The following is an 18,939-nucleotide window of genomic DNA, read 5'->3' as shown; positions in this document are numbered from 1 at the left end:
TGTTGGTATTTCGCTTAATTATCCACATGAAAAGTCCTTCAGAAATTCCATAAAAATGAGCAGCGAAAGGGCAGAAGGGCAAAACGTAAAATGGGAATCGCATTAACAGTAAAATAAAAGCAGAAATATGTTAGAAATGCGAGAGAGAGAGTGGTCCTGGTGGTCCGCAAAGTGCCAGAAAAATGAAGCCAACTTTCAAGAGATTCCAGCTTTATTCAGTGACTGAGTGGGGGGTGTGGCGGTGTGGGGGCGGCAAGAGTGAGGACAGGCATTAAAAAAGTGGGAAAGGAGGAGATAGACAGAGAGAGAATTGAAATTGATAGTAAAGCGCATTCCAGTCCGAAAGTTGGTATTTTTTAAGGGCAAAACCCTTGGCGCAAAGTTGAATGGGGGATAGAAAGGACAACTTTCTGAAAATTAACTACATAATGTGTATGTATTTGATCTGGAAGACAAAGCAACAACGAGCGAGGGCGATTTCGTTACACGGCGAAATTCCAATCATGACAGGAGAATTGAGAGCGCAAAGCAAGAACGAGCGACGGCGAATTCGCATAGGAGAGCTGAGCGCACCATTGAGAGCGCAAAGAAAGAGCTAGCGGCGGCGAGTTCGATATCCGGCGAATTGAGAGCGCAAAGGCACAGCAACGAGCGAGGGGAGGGCGAATTCGGACAGGAGTGCTGAGCGCACCATTGAGAGTGCAAAGCAAGAGCTAGCGACGGCGAATTGAGAGCTCAAAAAGCACAGCAACGAACGAGGGGTGGGCGAATGCGGACAGGAGAGCTGAGTGCACCATTGAGAGCGCAAAGCAAGAGCTAGCGACGGCGAATTGAGAGCGCAAAGGCACAGCAACGAACGAGAGTGGGGCGAATCACGAAGCAGATCGGCGTGAGAGGGAAGCCGAGAGTTTCAATCCAGCCTCGGGTCTTGCGAAACCAGAAGATAAACGACGATCAATTTTTGTTTCTAGTGCTGAATTTAATCACTTATTAATAAACAAAAAACCCTACATATGCACATACATATATGCCATCTTGAAAGCGAATAAACAAAAATTATTGTTATGATAGAAGTTCTTTGCATTTGGCAATACGAAAAGTTAAAGAAATCAAAAAATGTAGCTAGAAATCTACACTTGGAGTTAGTTTCAATTGAAAATAAAAGTTTATGAATTGAAACCCTTATCGTTTAAGGATTCTTCACTTCTTTTGAGGTATGTATTGACCCTTAAACAACTTCTTGTTCCCATTAACTGAATACTAAGGGTCAATTAATTGTGGTCCTTCCAGTTGCCACTCGAGGGCCCAAAGGTCCAGTCAAAGAGCTTCAAATGGGGTTCAAATAACCTCTCCCTCCTACCTTCCCTTCTATTGACACGAAGGGTATTTGTTAACGCAATTATTTTCCCTTTTTTCCGATTATTTTTGCTTTTCTTTTCATGCATTTTCCGTTCATTTAAGGAAGGGCAAACAACAGCAAAAAACCGGTTGGAAAATGGCAAGCAAATTTAATTAAATCAAAAATGTATGCCCACGTAAGTGCAAAGTTGTTGGATTTTTTATTCGATTAAACGTGTGGGTTTTTGCTTGAGTTTTTATGCACTTTCAGAGACTATTTAAAAGGATTTTAACAGAATTATATACTCGTACGAAGCAGATCGAACGTCAAATAACATTATACTTCATCATTTAATCGGATAAAAATCGGATCCAATAAAAAACTATACAATCTGCATCTATTGCCTTCAAATCGGATTACTTGTTAATTGAAACATTTCAATGGGCAAAAAGCACTCAAATAATTTCCAAACACTGTCATAAATCGTCCTGCTAGGGTATCTAGGCTTTCGGGTGCCATCTTCTTGGCCTTTCTTTCTCGCTTCTGCCATCTGCCATCTGGTTTTGTGGTTTTTTCCTGACGCTTTGCCACGAGAGGAAGAGAAATGTTTTTTGGCGAGTAGACATAAAAAAAAAAACACAACGCTCTCGCAGAAGTGGATTCAATTAAAAAACGCTTTTCAAATATGCATTACGACTCTGCGAAGCGTCCAAGGGGTTTGCGCAGGGGGGGGGGGGGGGACGCAGACGTGTTGGTTAATTAGCGCCTGGAAGTATGCTGTGGTTTTTTCCTCCTGTGGAATGGCACTTTGCAAGGCATAATAATAATCATATCACAAGGAAAACAACTTGCAGCATCCATGCCCCCATGTTTTATGTGGAAAAGTTTTAGCTACCAAATAAAACCCACTGAAAAACCCCATGAAAATGTTACAGTGGCAGTGGCAGTGTCTGTTTCTGTGGCTTGATGAAGTGTCATGAAATTTAATCAATTTATTTGAAACGTGAGCGGATTCCACTCCAACTCTATTGTTGTGCCGCTCTTTCGCTTTTGTTGGGCAATAAATAACATCAAATGTTGTCTGTCGTCGTCTGTGGGCCGCTAGTCGCCAAAAAATTGTAACATAGGCCAAAAGTGCCAAAGTAAACGGCAAACAATGAAAATGCAACAAAAGCAAAGAACAGCAAAGACAAAACGAGACAACAAAACAAACAAACAAAAGCTAGAACACAAAACAAAGGAAAAGGAATATTGGAAAATAAAGTTCCATTGTTTAGAGAGTTGAGGGAAATAACGGCACACACACACACGTGTTTTTCCTCTCTCCCTTTGGCAGCAAGGAATACGATAGAGCGACAGCAAAAAAAGCAACCAAAACTTAAAGAGCTTTTTCTTAGCTTGGAACTAAAAGAGAGCCACGCGAGTATGTGCTGTGCCTCTTTCGGGTCCGCTCATCACCACGGAGGGCGCTCGGACCATGGCCATGAGAGAGTGAGAGAGATAGAGTGAGAGCAGAACGAAGTTTGCTGTCGTATGAAGCAGTAGAAGAACGAAAAGAGAGCGCGTAGCGGTAGCGTATACAGCTCTCTCCCTCTATCGCTTCAGAAGCAGATATCTCTAAGAGCTGCAGGTAGAGACTCCGTTTCTTCGCAGATTTCTCTTCTATTTGTATAAGACTTTCAAGCAGATCTTTGTTGGCAGAGCATCGAAGAGCATTTACCATGTGTAAGCTTTCTACCAAATTTCTTCGTTCTTCAGTAGAAAAAAAGATTAAATCCATTCCTCCTTTATGCACATTTCTTAAATAAACGATTTCCATAAATACAATATGTGTGTGTTTATTTATTGTAAAACAAATTGAATTTTCTTTCCATTTGCATACGAGTATTGCCTCCTGGTCAATCTCTTCAAATGTTTCACCAAAAGGATATATGGAAGGCTTTTTCAGAGAAGGGGCCGGCATATGTACATCCCTTTTTTTAGCCAAATACTTGGGTAACTCCCTAGCCAAGCACGTACTTTCTCTCTTCCTCTCTTGCTGTTGCTTTTTCCCTTCACACACCCATTTGTCAGGGGTGTAGACCCCCATGGGCCCCCTCCTCCGCCCATTAGAGTCCTTGGCACCTTACCAGACAACGTTTTACGCTGTTATTACTGGCAAAACTCCGCCAAAAAAAAAACACACACACACAGGGCTGTAGAGGGGCAGAAACGTGGGGCAGGGGCAGGGGACAGGCAGTCGTGAGGCAGAAACGTGGGGCAGGGGCAGGGGCAAGGGACAGGCAGTCGTGAGGCAGGGACAAGGGACAGGCAGAAACGTGGGGCCGGGGACAGGCAGAAAACGTACTACCAGCGACAGAGGGGGCAGGGGAGGGGGGGATGTATGGCGTTTCGGTTGAACGTTTATAAATTTATTGTTTTACCCACAACGCGTGTACTCAAGTGCTGCTGCGTGTTTTTGGCAACAAATTTGTTCAACAACCATGCCCCAAAGAGGAGAGAGGGAGAGCGAGGGGGAGAGGGAGAGCAGATTCAACTCGTTGCGGTGACGCATTTTATCATAATTACATTAGCACGCTGCCTGCTCCCCTCCCCCCACAACCACCCCCACACTGCCATAAATTAAAAGCCGAGATACCCGAAAGTAAGAATAAGAAACAGGGCGAAGTGAAGCTCAACCTTCCCTTTTCCTCTATTTCCATAGCCCTAAAAAGTAGGCAAACTTTAAGATGAAACTTTAAACACAGAGAGAGAGAGAGAGAGAGAGAGAGGGAGAGGGAGAGAGGAATTAATGAAAAGAACAAACAAACAAACAAAACATAAATGCACTGCACTAGTGGAACTGTTGTTGCCGCCACTGCCACTGCCACAGCAGCTGTGCCTGTAGTTGTAGTTGTAGTTGTACTTGTTGTGGCTCCAAAAGTGCACACATGGCATATTATTTCAACTGTGTGTGTGTTGCCACTGTGTGGCTGGCATACCCAGTAGTTGCCAGACCATATGCGACTCCCTCCAACGAGTAAACTCTTTGTCAAGTAAATGTTACTTTAACCCACACCACAGACATGCCTTAAAAGAGAACCCTAAAGAGAGAGCAGAAAGGTAAGATATCAAATAAATAAGAGGCCGTCTTTGCTCTCTCCCGATAGTCGCATATTTTGTTGCTTCAGAAGCAGAAGAGAGCCTTTGCCCAAGAGATGATCTTCATTAAAAGAGAGCCGCAAGAGCAAAAGAATTGCATGCTAAACCCAGATGAATTTAGTAATAAGGTGACGTCGTCCGCTCTTGTGAGGACCATCCACGCTCTCTCGCCTCTCAGAGAGAAACGGTTTACGTTCGGTGCATGGCAAACGGATGGTCCTCAAAAGAGAGCAGATGTGGTGACGATGTCACCCTGTTAGTAAATTCAGAGCCTGCCAGAGCATGGAGATCTCTAAAAAAGGAAAGAAACCAACATACAAAGAGGGCGGGTTCATAGACTTTATTAGAAGCAAATATTTCTTCATGATTGCTGCTCAAAACGGAATCCAGAAATAATGGTGCCAGCAGCAGCTGTCTCCCACACAAAGTTCTAGGAAAGAGAGCACAGTATAGGCGATAAGGAAAGAGGGAGCAAAGTGGCACAAAATTGCAACTCCATTCCACGGATAATCTCCTGGGCAGCCTTAAGCTCAAAAATTGTAAATTATTATTATTATTTTATTAAATAAGGCTAATAACTAGTTAAAACTAAGCTGTAAGGGATGAGTATTTACAGTATGCTCGGTTATATTTTGTGAAGGAGATTTGCGGTTTCTAGGAATTTGAGGATAGTTTTGGAATTTGCGTTGGTGGGATTTGAGATAAGTTGGATGGGGTCGTTGTTATTGAATGATAGGGACCTTTGTGGGGAGAGTAAGAGGCAGGTGTATGGCATGTTGCGCCACAAAGGACATGTCTTGGAAAATGTTTTGTAAATTTAGAAACATTTTAAATTAATGGGTATGCCCGTACTCTATTGAAGTACATTTACTTCCACCATAATTTTTCGCACATTTTTTTTTTTAATTTTATTTTTATTTTTTTTTAGTGTTTGTTGCACAAAAATTCATTTTGCGCCATATGCGCATTTAGCACGGACACGAACCACAAACCGAGAGGAAAGCCAGGCCATGTGAAAAGGACCAACACACACACACACACACACACATAGAGAAGGAGAGGAAAAGCATAATTAAAAAAAAAAGAAAGAAATTTGTGGCAGAGGCAGCGGCTGGGGCAGCGGCTGTGGCAGGTTACAACCAGAGGCCATCGCATATTTAGGCCAAACATTCTCTGCAAATCCTCAGAGCCTTCCGGCTTCTCTCCCGCACACCCCCCTCGCACCGCAGACCCAACCACAAACACCACCCGCCCTCCCCCCCCATCCCGCCACGTCATGACTCATTACAAAATGAAATTAAAATTAAATGTTTTTTATTTTATTATCGTTCTGCCAGGCCAGGCCAGCCCAAACTCGAAAGTGGAATAATAATCATGCATGCTCGTACATGTGGCATGCGGCATGTGGCATGGGGCATGGGGCATGGGGCAGGGGCAGGAATATGGTTTGGCGGTTTCAGTGCTTCGCTCTCCGTCTCTCCTCGGACTGCGGATGGCAGCACTCAATTGAGAGCAATTGAATTATCATTTCGTCCGCAGACGAAAATGTGGCTTACTCTTCATTTGGCATACCCTTCCACAGGGTAGCACAATTCTCTTAACAGAAGTCTCTCCTCGAAATACACGAAGCATCCCTCAGGGTATCCAAGCGTCGTACTGCAGGATATTCTGCATTTCTTCTCCTTTTTTGTGGTGCACAAAAGTTAAGAGCCGAAAGATTATTGTGTGGCGCCACTGCACCCCCCCTCCCCCTCACATTCTGCGGCTGCAAGTGGACTCCAACTCGGACTCGAACCGAGTGGCAATCTTAATTAAGAGTGTTTCTGTGGCAACTAATTTGCAGGAACAAGTCTTTATTTTGACTCCATTTATTTCTGCATAAAAGCCCAAAAATATGCCACAGAAATAGAGTAAACCTCCCTCCCTTTTAACCCCCGGAAGCGCCTCTTAGACACACATCAATCGGACAGATATCAGACTTCCGTTTCGGGGTTTTATGGGGTTTTTGCTATTTATCGGTTGATGATTTTTCGAAGTTCATTCGACGCTGCGTTTGCTGGTACACTGGAAACCATAAAGAATATTTATGGTCATCAACTGGCTTTACGGTCTTTATTGACTTTTATTTGGCAACGAGTCAGTGGCCCTCTTGCCCCACACAAACACACACCCACACGCACACGCACACGCACATCCCGTACAGTTGTACAGTGAAGACTCTCGTGAGGCGACAGGTTCTTAGTGTATAAATTGAATTTATAGTGGAATAAAAACCCGAACATTCGGGGAATTTCAATTAAATATTGCGATTTTAATTACGAAATTAATTTAAATTTAATTTAAAATTTTTTAAATTTAATTTTTTACATTTTAAATGTTTTAAAATTGAAATTAAATTAAATATTTATTAAATAAATTTAATTCAGATATGAAAAATATATATTTATTGCGAGTTTAAATACGAAACTAAATTCATTTAATTTTAATTTAGTTTTTTAAACATTTTAAATGTATTAAAATTGTTTAAATGTATTAAATATTTAATCTAAATATAAAACACTTTAAATAAAATTTTTAGGAAATATATTTAATTCAGATATGAAAAATATATATTTATTGCGAGTTTAAATACGAAATTAAATTCATTTAATTTTAATTTAGTTTTTTAAACATTTTAAATGTATTAAAATTGTTTAAATGTATTAAATATTTAATCTAAATATAAAACGCTTTAAATTAAAATATTTTCAATTAAATTTTTAGGAAATATATTTAATTTAAATAAGAAATATATTTTTTTTAAATATTAAATACATACATATGTACAATCTTTGTGAAAATAAATTAAATATATTCATTTTATTTTGCTTAAAAAAAAAGTATTCAAAATTTTGTTTTGCCTCATATTTAATTTTTTTTTGCCCATAATTAATACATTTTTAATATAGATTTAATGTACATTAAAATAAATATTTTATATTCAATTTATAGGAAATATATTTATTTTAAATATAAAATATATTTATTTTAATCATGAAATATATATAAAGCCCTTACGGGAATACCTCTACCAATATTTCTGTGCTCTTCTTTCTATCTATCTTTAGCCAAGTAAGTGGCTGTCCATCAAAGTGGGCCTTCACTGTACAGTACAGCACAGAGTGGCATACAGGGGCTGACCTAAAATATTTCCCCTTTGCCAGGCACAAATCCCGATTCACTGAAGCCAGAAAATCTGCATAAGGCAATTGAAGAGAATCCAAAGACGAAGGAGAAGGCGAAGAAGGCGATGAGGGAGAAAGGCAAATAAGTATAAAGAGAATAAGAGAATGTGGAAGAAGAAAAAATGCCAACTAATGTCACTTAGTGGATGTCAAAGGAGGTGGCCCGAAGGAGGGTGGGGAAGGAGCCGGCCGGAGCTTCTTGGCGTTTGTGAAATTCGAGAACAATTTAGAAACAGTTTTCAAACAGCTCGCGGGCACTGCCGCCCTCCCCCCTGCCCGCTCCCCAACGAATGCCAAATGAGTTGGACACGAGATTCATTTCCTCTAAGCCCCGCACTGCCCCTCCCCAGCCAGCGACTGCTCTCTATTTGGGGGGGGGGGAGAGACGGATGGAGGCAGCCACCCCTCGCGGCAGATCTGCAATCTGCAGCAATCCCTTTCTTGGCCTGTCCGGCACGTGCCGTCAATAAAGCTGCAAATCGCATAAACGGTCTGAGCCGCTTACACGTCATAAGTGCGAATAGAGAGAGAGAGAGAGAGAGAGGGGGCTTTCAGTGTGTGTGTGGGTGAGCCTAGGCCCTATATAAAGTTACGATGCCTGCCTCCTGCCTCCTGCAAGTATCTATGTATCTTTTGCTCTCTGGCACTCGTCTGTATATATTTACTGCTGCTTGTCTGGTTATTGGCATCTTTAGGCACTGAAATTGTTGCTCCATAATCAATTCAGGGAAAACATTTTGGGGGCAGGGCAGCCACTACGCACCTAAGACTCTTGTCTATTTTCGTTGAATAACAATACAAATTTAACAGTGTAAAACAATACAATTTAAGCCCTTGGAAAGTGCACTTTAAACGAAAGTAAGATACTTATTGAAACGAATGTGAGTGCTACTTGTGGCAACCATAAATCAACGAGAATTCAACATTTTCTTAAATTTATTTTAGCATTTGATTGGATTTTGCAATAGAAACAATGAAATTCCCCCAAGAGCAGGGGGGGGGGTTCACACGGAAACTCCGATTCTGATTTGTACAGAAAATAATTAAGTGAAAAGCTGGGAAAAACCAATGAACCAATGCTGAAACGCACACAGCACTGAAAGCTAATTCTTTTCCCAATTTCCCAGACCCCCCCCCCTCCCTCCCGCAAAGCAGTGGGAATCGAAACGAAACGAAACGCAATGAAAAGCGAACCGCAACAAACTGTTTTTGGAGCCAAAATGGCGAGAGGGGAGAGAGTGGGGGGGGGGGGGGGGGGGGGGGCAAGTTGTTTGGTGTGAGTTTTGGTCTAAAATGCAATTGCAATTTCGCATTTGCACTGAAAACGCATACGATGCCACACTCGAAAATCCAAATGAAACTCAAAGCAAACGAAAAATAAACCAAAAAAAACCAAAAAAAAAAGAACCTGGATAGTGTGGAATCCCTTAGGGCTTTGGGGGAGTGCAGATATAGATATACGTCCTTAGTCCTTGATGGACAACAAAATGAATGTTGATTGAGTTTCTCCCATTTTCCAGCAGGTACACTTTTTTGGTTCTTCTTCCTTCTGGTAATTGGAACCAAAAATATGAACAGAACAGTCCTCTCCAGGCAGGGGAAAAATTGCCTTAATTAAAGGAATCAACTCAGCAAAAAGCAAAAGTCTCCAAGTAGCAAAGTCAATAAAAAATTGCACATAAATTGCACAAATTGCAAGAAGCAAGTGAGTATCTGTGGCAGGATGCAGTCAGGCATAAACTGGGGGAAAAACTCTTAAAATAATGCCACTTCTTTTAGTTATAGAACCCCCTCTACGTCTGGGTGGAGGAGGGGGATATGTAAAGTTAATAAAAGCCAGAGAGAAACGTGAGAAAATCAAGACATTGCCACCTTTGTTGGGGGTGGCAGGCGAGTCCTGGCTGCCTGCACACACAGGAATTGCCGCTAAAAATTCCCTTAGCTCTCTCCATATGCTATTGGCCTCAGAAACGAGGCTATTTAAGGCTGCTCGTAAGCTTCTCGTAACGCATGCATCCGCTCGTCTATGGGAACTTTTAACACAGGAAGTCCTTTTGAGCCTTTGAGTGCCCAACTGCTGCACAGAAGTGCGAATAAGCCGAAGGCTGAACGCTGAAAGCCGACAAAAGATGGTTGAGAGCCGACGTCCAGTCACAGATTAACTCTGACCCCAAAAAACACACAGAAGCCGTGCCTGGCTGGTTAATTGGGAAAAACAACAACTTTTCCATTCCACAAAGGATGTCCTTTCTGTGGGGGAGTGGGGCACTTGGCTTCCTGCACATGTGGGCTCCTCTCGCTTTCAATCGAGTGCGTGTACGAGTAGAAGGTGTAGTGGCAAGCCGTCCCCTGCGTGTGGCATTAACAATCTGAACAACACTTTGACGTACCCCCGAATGTAGTCCTCCGCCTGTGGCTCTGCGACGCTTTGGAGTACAGAACCCGAGCATATCTTAGTCGCTAATGTATATAGAAATATCTTCAAATGTCGCTGCATTCCGAGGCAGTCAACTGCAGGAGCAGGACACTCATTTCCCCGGCGAATGTCTTCACTTTTCAAGTGCTTTTTCCATAAAATATTAATTGCTTGAGTGTTAAATGCCACAGCACTCAGCGTAATGAACGAAGGGAGTATCTATGAAGTGCTGCTGTCGAAGCGGGCGGGCAAAAATCAATTTTAAATTAGAGCAAAATGAGCTCATGTCACCCATAAACACGTGGCCATCGGGTGATTCCCGCACGACACAAAAAGGTCATTCCAGACAGTGGCTCCTCCTCCACCTTTCGAGCGGTGCCTGTGGGGGGCGAGGGAGAGAGAGGAGAGTGTGTTATGGAATCGAGTTACCTGCCAAAAGAAGCCTCAACAAAGCACAGCACACGCCTCCCACCTGTCCCCTTCGTTGAGTGAGGAGAGGGGGGGGGGGGGGGGGGGGGAGGACATGGTAGTCCTTGCCTGCGCTGATATTGTAGTGCTGTGCGGTGCGGTGTGGCACAATCGAGTAAACAACAATAAAGCGAAGACAAACAAAAGAGTAACAAAAGGCCAGGACCACGTCGAGGCCCCTCGCCCCTCCCCGTCGCACAGTGGCACAGAAATATGGAAGGACATGATGATGAACGACGCGTTGCTAGACAATTTTTCAATTTGAATGGCAACTCCCCTCGCCCCCACCCCCCCACAGTCGCCCCCCCATCGGTCCCCAATGGATAGGGCCCAAAGTCATGGGCCCAAAAACGAACAAAAATAGTCATCCTTTTCGGATTGCGAATTGAGTTTTTCGCATTTTCTGTGTGCAGTTTTTCAGTATTCCATTTTCCTGTAGAGGAATTGGCATCGATAGATGCAACCTGCAATTTGCCGCCTGACTACACCAGACGTACTCCCCCCCATCCCCACACCCCCCTCGGTGGAGATACAGAGAGATTAAAGACCAAGCCTACCCCTTGGGGTGCGATTTTTAATTGCAGAGAAATCGAAAACAGTTTGACAGCAGGCAGCCTGGAGCCTGGGATGCCCCTCAATGTCCAGATCGATGGGGGGGAGGTAAAATTGTTGAAGAGAAATTCACTTACCGCTTGCCCTTGAAGGCCAACAGGTACTTCTTGTTGGCCGGAAAATTGTTGGACTGCACTGAGCCGGTGGCGCCGGCCCTCAGGGGGAACTGCTTGTGGAAGAGCGGAATGCTGACATCGAAGCCGTGTCGCACCTGGAGGACGCTCATGCTGGCCTTGGCCAGAATGGCGTGGCCCGCATCGAAGCCGAGCGAATTTTCCGCATAGTCCGGCCAGGTGCCCGAATACAGATTGAAGATGATGTGATTCCGGCCGTTGTTCCAGTGCGGCAGGCGGGCCAACCGGGACGGGACATTGCGCACATAGTCCTCGGAGAGGGAGTCCCTGTCCAGGGTGTCCATGCCGAGCACAAAGAGGCAGGCGGCCGAGGGATCGCTGGTGTGGTAGCGCGACTCCTGTATGGCAGTGAGTATCTTCTGGTAGTTGGCCGACGTGGGCGGGGCAGCGCCCAGCGAATTCAACGGCTCCGGCGGGTAGACGTACACCAGGAACTGTTCGTAGCAGCGGGTAAAGTCGAAGCAGGTCTCCATCCGGCACTCCGATCCTCGACTGCGCCGCGAGTCGTTGTGTCCCAGGGCGCCCAGTGCCCCAGCAGATCCGTTGAGATGGCCCAGTGGCCCCAGAGGATCCGCCTGGTCCAGGAAGCTGGGCAGCTGCTCGTAGGGCGGTTGCACGCCCCCATCCTTGGCCGATTCGTGCTGGGCGCGACGTGGCCGCAGCGGCGACACTTTCAGCCGATAGCCACCGAAGTAGGCGTAGGCCAGGAAGGCGCAGCTGACGAACACGAGAATATAACGCTTTTTGGCCTGCATTCTCCCCCTTTTTATATTTGGTTAACCGCTAGTCACGTTTTTGCTTTAGATTTGATTATTTTTTTGTGAAGGGGAATGGTCTACCGTTGTTTCTCGTGTGCACCAGTGAGTGGGAGAGAGAGAGTGACAGAGAGAGCGTGTGGAGGTGTCTTACGGTTCAAGTGCGGCAACAACAACAATAACAAGTCTCTCTTAGGCCACACGCATTTTTACCGTTTCTACTACTATTTCTCTTTTTTGCTGCTCTTTTGCTTAGTGTTTTTTGTTGCCTGGCTGGCTGCCTGCCGCCCCCTGCTGATAACACTTTTGCCTACAAACAGATCTTGATCATCTCCCCGAACTACATGCGTGTGTATGTTTGTTGTTGTTTCCAATGCAAAGGTTATATTATTATAATCTTTATATGATTATTCATTTCCTGGCGCGGACCAGAAGCCACGGCGTGGGGCAGCAGCAGGGCAGCGGTGGGGTGTAGACGCCGGCGGGCAGCAGCAGTGGGCAGGGGCTGGGACTGTGACTGTGACTGGAGCATGGGACGACGACGGGGGAACGGGGGCGCGACGACGGCGACGGCACTTCTCGCGGTCTCCCAGCGACAACATATCCGCGACATTTACACACACACATTAACACACGCGGACATTTCTATTGCATTTTTTTGCATTATTGCCGGGTATTTATATTTTTTGTTTTATAAACTTAATGTTTATAACACACACACACACAAAACATTTTTTATGCTCGTCTTGTTATCGTGACCAGTGTGCCCACGGATGTTCCGATGAAATATACCGTCTGAAAAATACCAAAATAGCGTCTCATTTTCAAAATATACCGTAAATATACTGACGAATTATTCGAGTTTTATCATATTCCTCGTTTTGGAAATTCTGTCGAATATTACTAGCTAGATAGAACCCTCAGCTCTGACCACATAATTTGGTCCGGTTAATGAATCAATTCTCTATTTTAAATACTCCCTTGTGTGCAAAACAAGGTTTTGAGTATGGAATGCTGCTTACATGTTGCTGGTATTTGAAGACTTGTTGCTTGCCAAATGGAGTATGGGCATTTATATACCCTTTTCGTACATTTTTAATTAAAATATTGTTCTTCAGCCAGCTTTTAATCGTAATTAATAATGTCTTTTACCCAGATTCTCATTCTTTGGACATATTATTGCATTTGATCTGTTTTCTGTATATATCTCGATCCCGATATCTCTACTTGGTCTCTGTAAGAAAGCCATAAACTGCAAAATTTGGTGAAAGTAGCTTTCAAAAAGAGACTGAATAGTTTCTGCAATTATTTTTGCTTTTCAGAACTCTATAATATCCTTTTCCCCCAGGGTATGCAGAATGTTGCCCATGTTTCGGGACATGCTGCTCTGGGGCACATGAGTCTGGCCCATACAAATTGAATTTTCCAGCGGCTGTGCTGTGAATAAAGATCCTCGACAAAGAGAGTCTTAACAAATTTCGCTAGAGTTTGAGCGCCAAATAGAAATAGTTTGAAAGTGAATAAAAAAAATGCAATCCACTGGAATAATAGATGCACGGAAGTTCGATTTGAGGGAGTTAAAATTCAAAAAACCTGCATACCCTATGTTCTCTAATATATCTTTAAAAATGAAACTTTATAGATTGATCACATTGTCGAAATATACCGATATACAGTAAATATACCGTCAGCTCAATTTTGACGTCAAAATATGCCGTAAAGTATATAAATTAACACACACCATACATTTTTATGCTCGATCAAGCCTTCGCACGCGCTTGGTACAATTTAGGGCATTTTATGTGAATGTTATGTTAACATTTAACATTATGTTGTGAAATGAACGCGCGTTAATTTTTGAAATTCAACACATTTTTGGCGCAAACACAACAAAAGAGTGCCATAAACTTCCTTTCGATTATCAAGCGACAAAAGTGATTATCTGCGTGTTTCCACTAGTTCTAAGCAGCTGCAGCTGTTTGATCGCGTTTCGTGCGCGCTGCACTGATAACAATGCACAATAAATGCAGGTGATGCAATGGCCGCGCGAATGTGAATGCGTTTTGATAGCTCGGCTGGTACTGACGGACTTCCTTTGGCCAACTTGGCCAGCCAACTTCATTGGAAATGTCCAAAAACAACGCTTGGACTCTTTTGTGGAAAGCCTTCGCATGCGCATTAAATGCGCGGACGGCCGTCCGCGGGAAAATCTGCCCCACAAATCCAATTGAGATGGCAGTGTTTCGATAAATCGCGACAGCTGATCGCTCGCAGATGTGCGCGCGCAATTCAAATTTGAATTTTCAAATGCATTTATCATTTCTGTTTGTCTGGTGGGAGAGCAAAAAAGGGCCATATTCCATCCCCAAGCGTATAATAGCATAATATGTTCACGAGACGTAATTACCAATATAATAATTGTGGCATTCAACCTGCTGTTGCAGCTTCGTAAAAATAATTGTTATTTGCTTTGAAATTAATTACATTGGCGAATGCTGCCGCTGGGAATTGTGCTTATTCGGTTATTAATTATTGGCCAAAAACTCATTTGAATGCAACGGGCAGGCCTGAAGGTGGCATGCAACATGCCATTTGAAGCAGGCGCGTTATGAAATAATATTTATTAAAATAAATGCAAATAAACTGTTATTTGTTTTGTGTCTTCTCTATATTGTTGTTGTTGTTGTTGTTGGTTCGTTGTGGAAACTGTCGCATCCGCATCCTTGTGTGTCCGTCGCCCGGCCATTGGTTGCGCTCTCTGCGCGCAATTTCCGAGCCACAAACGCGTTTAGGCTGGAATTTCAATTATGCACAGGAATGCCCTGCTGCCTGCCCCTCTGTTGGCCTCCTTCTTTTTACTTCCGGTGTGCTTCCTGCGGCATGGCCGCAATTATGATGCCCCTTCGCAGATAAAACATCCGCCCCAACCACCCTCACAAAAAAGTGAAATATGTCAGGCGGCAGCTGTGACCAAAAAAAGGGGAGTTCCACGTACCCCCTGGCATTCCCAGCCGCCTTTCATGGCTTTATAAGGAGCTCCCAAGGCGCCTCACATGCAAATCAAATCAGCGAAAAGCCAATAAAAGAGCTCTACACGGAGGAAAAGGATGCTAGAAATCTGAAATATAATAAAACTCCCAATGAAATTCATGAAATTTATTAGATTCAGAGCAACTTGTTTGTGCAGTGCAGAGAAGTGAGGGAACACGAAGGAGTATGTCACAGGATAAAGGACTTTAACTGGAGGCACAGGGAGGCACAGGCCTTCCTTTCTCGTCGGCGTAGAATTTAATTTTGAAAGATAAAATGTACAAACGGGATGGAAAGGAGGAGGGTCTTTAGGTATTTATAAAGTTTCAGTAATTTAATTAATAGTGCAAATATTTGTACGCTTTTACTTCATTTGATTAAAGACCTCCACCCATTTAATTCGTCCACACAAATACCATATCCTCTGGTCCTTTCCAGGCTAAAACATGCCAAATGCAGCTCTGGCTGTGGTCCTGGCGCTCTGGCGCCACCGCTTGATGGTCATGCAGTTCGTTTCCGTTTCCGGTGCGCCTCTAATTAATTGGGGCGTCAGTCCAGCCACGCCTCATGGCCCCTGGCTAAAGGCCATCTCCGCCCTGCTACTACCCTGCAGCTCTTGGGATTTCTTTCCCTATTTTTTTATACATAATTTTTTTTTTCTGGTAAATCACGGATTACGGCCCGCCCCACCCACTCATTCAATGTTAATCAATCATGCACACGCCTCATCCATAATTTTGGCCCTGTTTCCGACTTTTAAGGCTTTCAGGCAGCTGGGACTTTCACTTCTTTGGGTGCCTCCCCAACAAATCCCCCTCTCTCTCTCTCTCTAGCTCTATATCTGTCTTGCCTGTCTCTTTCTGATGCGATGAAAACTTTGATGATTTGTTGTTTGTTGGCTGCTAATAAACCAATTTTCGATTCACTTTGACCAAAGGTGCCGTGGCCCCATGTCCACACTTTCCGATGCCACAGGCTTTATTACTTACTCGAATCTCGAATATATGAACTTTGTTTAGGAAGTTTATAAAAAACTGCTCGTACAATCTACACACACACTCCCTCTCCCTCTCTCTAACTCTCTCTCTCCCTCTCTCTGTTTAAGTTCTCCTACTTGCTCCTGGTCTTGCTTCTCTGGCAGTGCAGCTCCTTGGCTTCTAGTGGTTCACCAACACCAACACCAACAACAGCAACAATAAATTCATTAGCTCGGAGACAATGTAGGAGAGGGGGTAGGGTGTAGGGAGTGGTGTAGTGGAAGCTTACGGAATTCCTGTTTGCCATTGCCTCTCTCTTCCACCTAGCATCATCATTTCGTCAAAGCTCTTTTTCGCCTCAAATCGAATGCCCACCCAACATACGAGTATATTCCAGAAAAGGTAAGGCACTCGCACTCTTCGGGGTAGGATATCCGCCGGCTATAGGTATCTTTCGAACTGTTTCTCGCTATGATTCCAGACTACCTTACCTGCCATTTGATATACTTTTCGTACACCCATTCACCCACTCGACTATCTTCCCCCCTCCACTCCACCCCTCATTTGAAGTGCTTGCTAAATTTATGACGTCAGTCTCAGCGGGTAAAGGATGAAGGGTGGGACTTTATTACATATTATTATGTTGTTGCAAGAAGACAGACGAAGCTGGGGGCCCTTTGTCAAGGGGAATTATATTATATTACGGTAGGTATTCCTCCAAGACATTTATTATGCATTTTACTAGGTATTTTAGAAAAAATAAATACTAATAGGATCTAAAATACGATGCTCCAAGAATAGAATCCGCTTTGAATAAGGAGATATTTAAATTGCTTCATTGTTTATTTTGAATATTCCTAGTGCTACAAACTTGTACGCCATAACTAATGCACAAGTCAATAAAAGATTTTAATACGGTATTTAAATAAATTAAATATTTTATTAAGCTATTATTGGTTTTTTTTAAATAATATATTATTGGTATAATATTTTTTTTAGCTCAATTCTATACATTTACAAATATTTTATTGATTTAATTTTAGTTAAAGAAAAAATTCTATCCAAAAAACTCCATCACTTATTTAATAGAAAAATGGATACCTAAATGCCAGTGATAAAAACATCAACTAAATAATTTTGAACCTTCGGAGAAAGATGGAACAGCAAAAATTCACCAGATGACAAATTAAATTAACGAACTTAAATTAGGAGAATTAGTGAAAAGAAGGGAAAATTACGAGAAAGTAGAATATAAAATAAATATAAATAAATTACAGAAGAATAACTAAAATGAAAATAAAAGCAGAATATAAAAAAAAAACAGAAAAAATAATGTATAAAATGTGGAGTAGAATATAAAAATATATTTATATTATTTTTATAGAATCAAAATAAATATATTCAAAAAAAAAGAATATAAAAATATATATATAGAAAATACTGAGAATAAATTAGCAAAAAACACATAAATAATATTTTGTTCACTGATCAATTTTCCACTCAACAAATGTTGATTTAACACACAGTTTAAGGTAAACAAAACCTTTTGGTTGGCAAAGAGGAGCCCTGGACTGCTGTGGACCATTGCCACACAACACTCGTGCCACGAAGTAAACGGATGACAGGGTGAAACCTATTGCCACATATTGTGTGACAATAAATGCTCCCTGTCCCGATTGTCAAATCATGCACACAGAAACACAGAAATCGAAACAGAAGGGATAGATACTCGTGTGTAGCTAATGCTGTCCATCCCCGAGGGTGTCCTTGGCATCGCCTTTGGCAATATAAAGTGGCCATAATATGGTTGAGCTCGTGTCTTTTTACGACTCGAATGTGAACGATTATGGCGGTGTGTGGAGGTGTGTTAACGCATCCTCTCTGTGCTCTCCCCACCCATCGGCCATCTGGCGTCAGAGCCAGAAAAATGCAATATCTATATGTGCCAGAGCCAGAGAAACTTGCACGCAGAACAGCTGCCATATCTTGTCAGATTTCCCTGTCTGAGGTGAACATGACAGGCCCAGCCATGACGACGTCGTCGTCGTCGTCGTCGATGCCTGCAGGACGTGCCAAGGATAACGCCAACCGAAAACCCTATCCGACATTACCACAGTGGCTGTTCCAGGGGGGATGCACTTTAAATAGAGGGGGGAGGAATATTCAGGGGAAGGCGGACTGATGGGAGGAGTAATAGGAGGAGTTGTTGGTCAGTTAACAAATCCAATCAACGCTGCGTATACTTGATATGCAAACACTTCATCCCCCGCCCCCCGAACCAACCCCACACGAAGGAAAACTTTCGCCGTTACGCCATTGCTTTCTCCCCCTCTCTCTGCTGTGTTGCTTCCGCCAAATTAGTTTGGCAAACATCAAACAGAAGCAGAAGCAGACGCCCAATAAAAGCAACAAGCGCCAGCGAACCAACTAACAAAAAAGGAAATATTTATATACTCCACATATGAGGGAGAGGGATGTGAGGGGGAATAATTCAATTCAAGCAGAAGCTGCAATTCTGAAACCTCTTCTGGTAAAAAGTTTCCAAAAACTGTGGCATTTTCTTTCCCTATTCTGGCCGTACAAATCATTGATTGAACCATCAAATACTCGTGTGTTTTTGTCATTGATTTCGAGACATAAATATTGTATGTAGTCGTATGTATTGTGTGTACACTTCTAAAGAACCACTAAAAAAAAAACATACAATTTGAGTTTCAGTGAGCAAAGATTTTCGGCATAATCCTTGAGGCCCAACCAGCTGGAAAATGTGTTATTTTATGCCAAAAGGCAATTTCGTTAGGCAATTTCACACAAACTTTTACTGCACTGGCAGGAAGGAAATT

General features: G+C 43.0%; 1 protein-coding gene across 1 annotated transcript in view; it reads right to left on the bottom strand.

Annotated features, from left to right (window-relative positions):
- LOC6590872 (exostosin-1) overlaps positions 1–12,762 on the bottom strand; it is a 64,513-nt gene extending 51,751 nt beyond the window's left edge. The window contains exon 1 of the mRNA XM_026985107.1: positions 11,278–12,762. Coding sequence (XP_026840908.1) covers positions 11,278–12,089 — 812 coding nt within the window. The 5' untranslated portion in view covers positions 12,090–12,762. The remainder of the gene's footprint in view (positions 1–11,277) is intronic.
- Between the last annotated feature and the right edge of the window lie 6,177 nt (positions 12,763–18,939).

Source organism: Drosophila persimilis, unplaced genomic scaffold (genome assembly GCF_003286085.1).
Source record: "Drosophila persimilis strain 14011-0111.01,24,50 unplaced genomic scaffold, DperRS2 tig00000002-arrow-pilon, whole genome shotgun sequence".
NCBI lineage: Eukaryota > Metazoa > Arthropoda > Insecta > Diptera > Drosophilidae > Drosophila > Drosophila persimilis.
The sequence above is the reverse complement of the archived record's forward strand: the minus strand, read 5'-3'. Positions and strand labels throughout refer to the sequence as shown.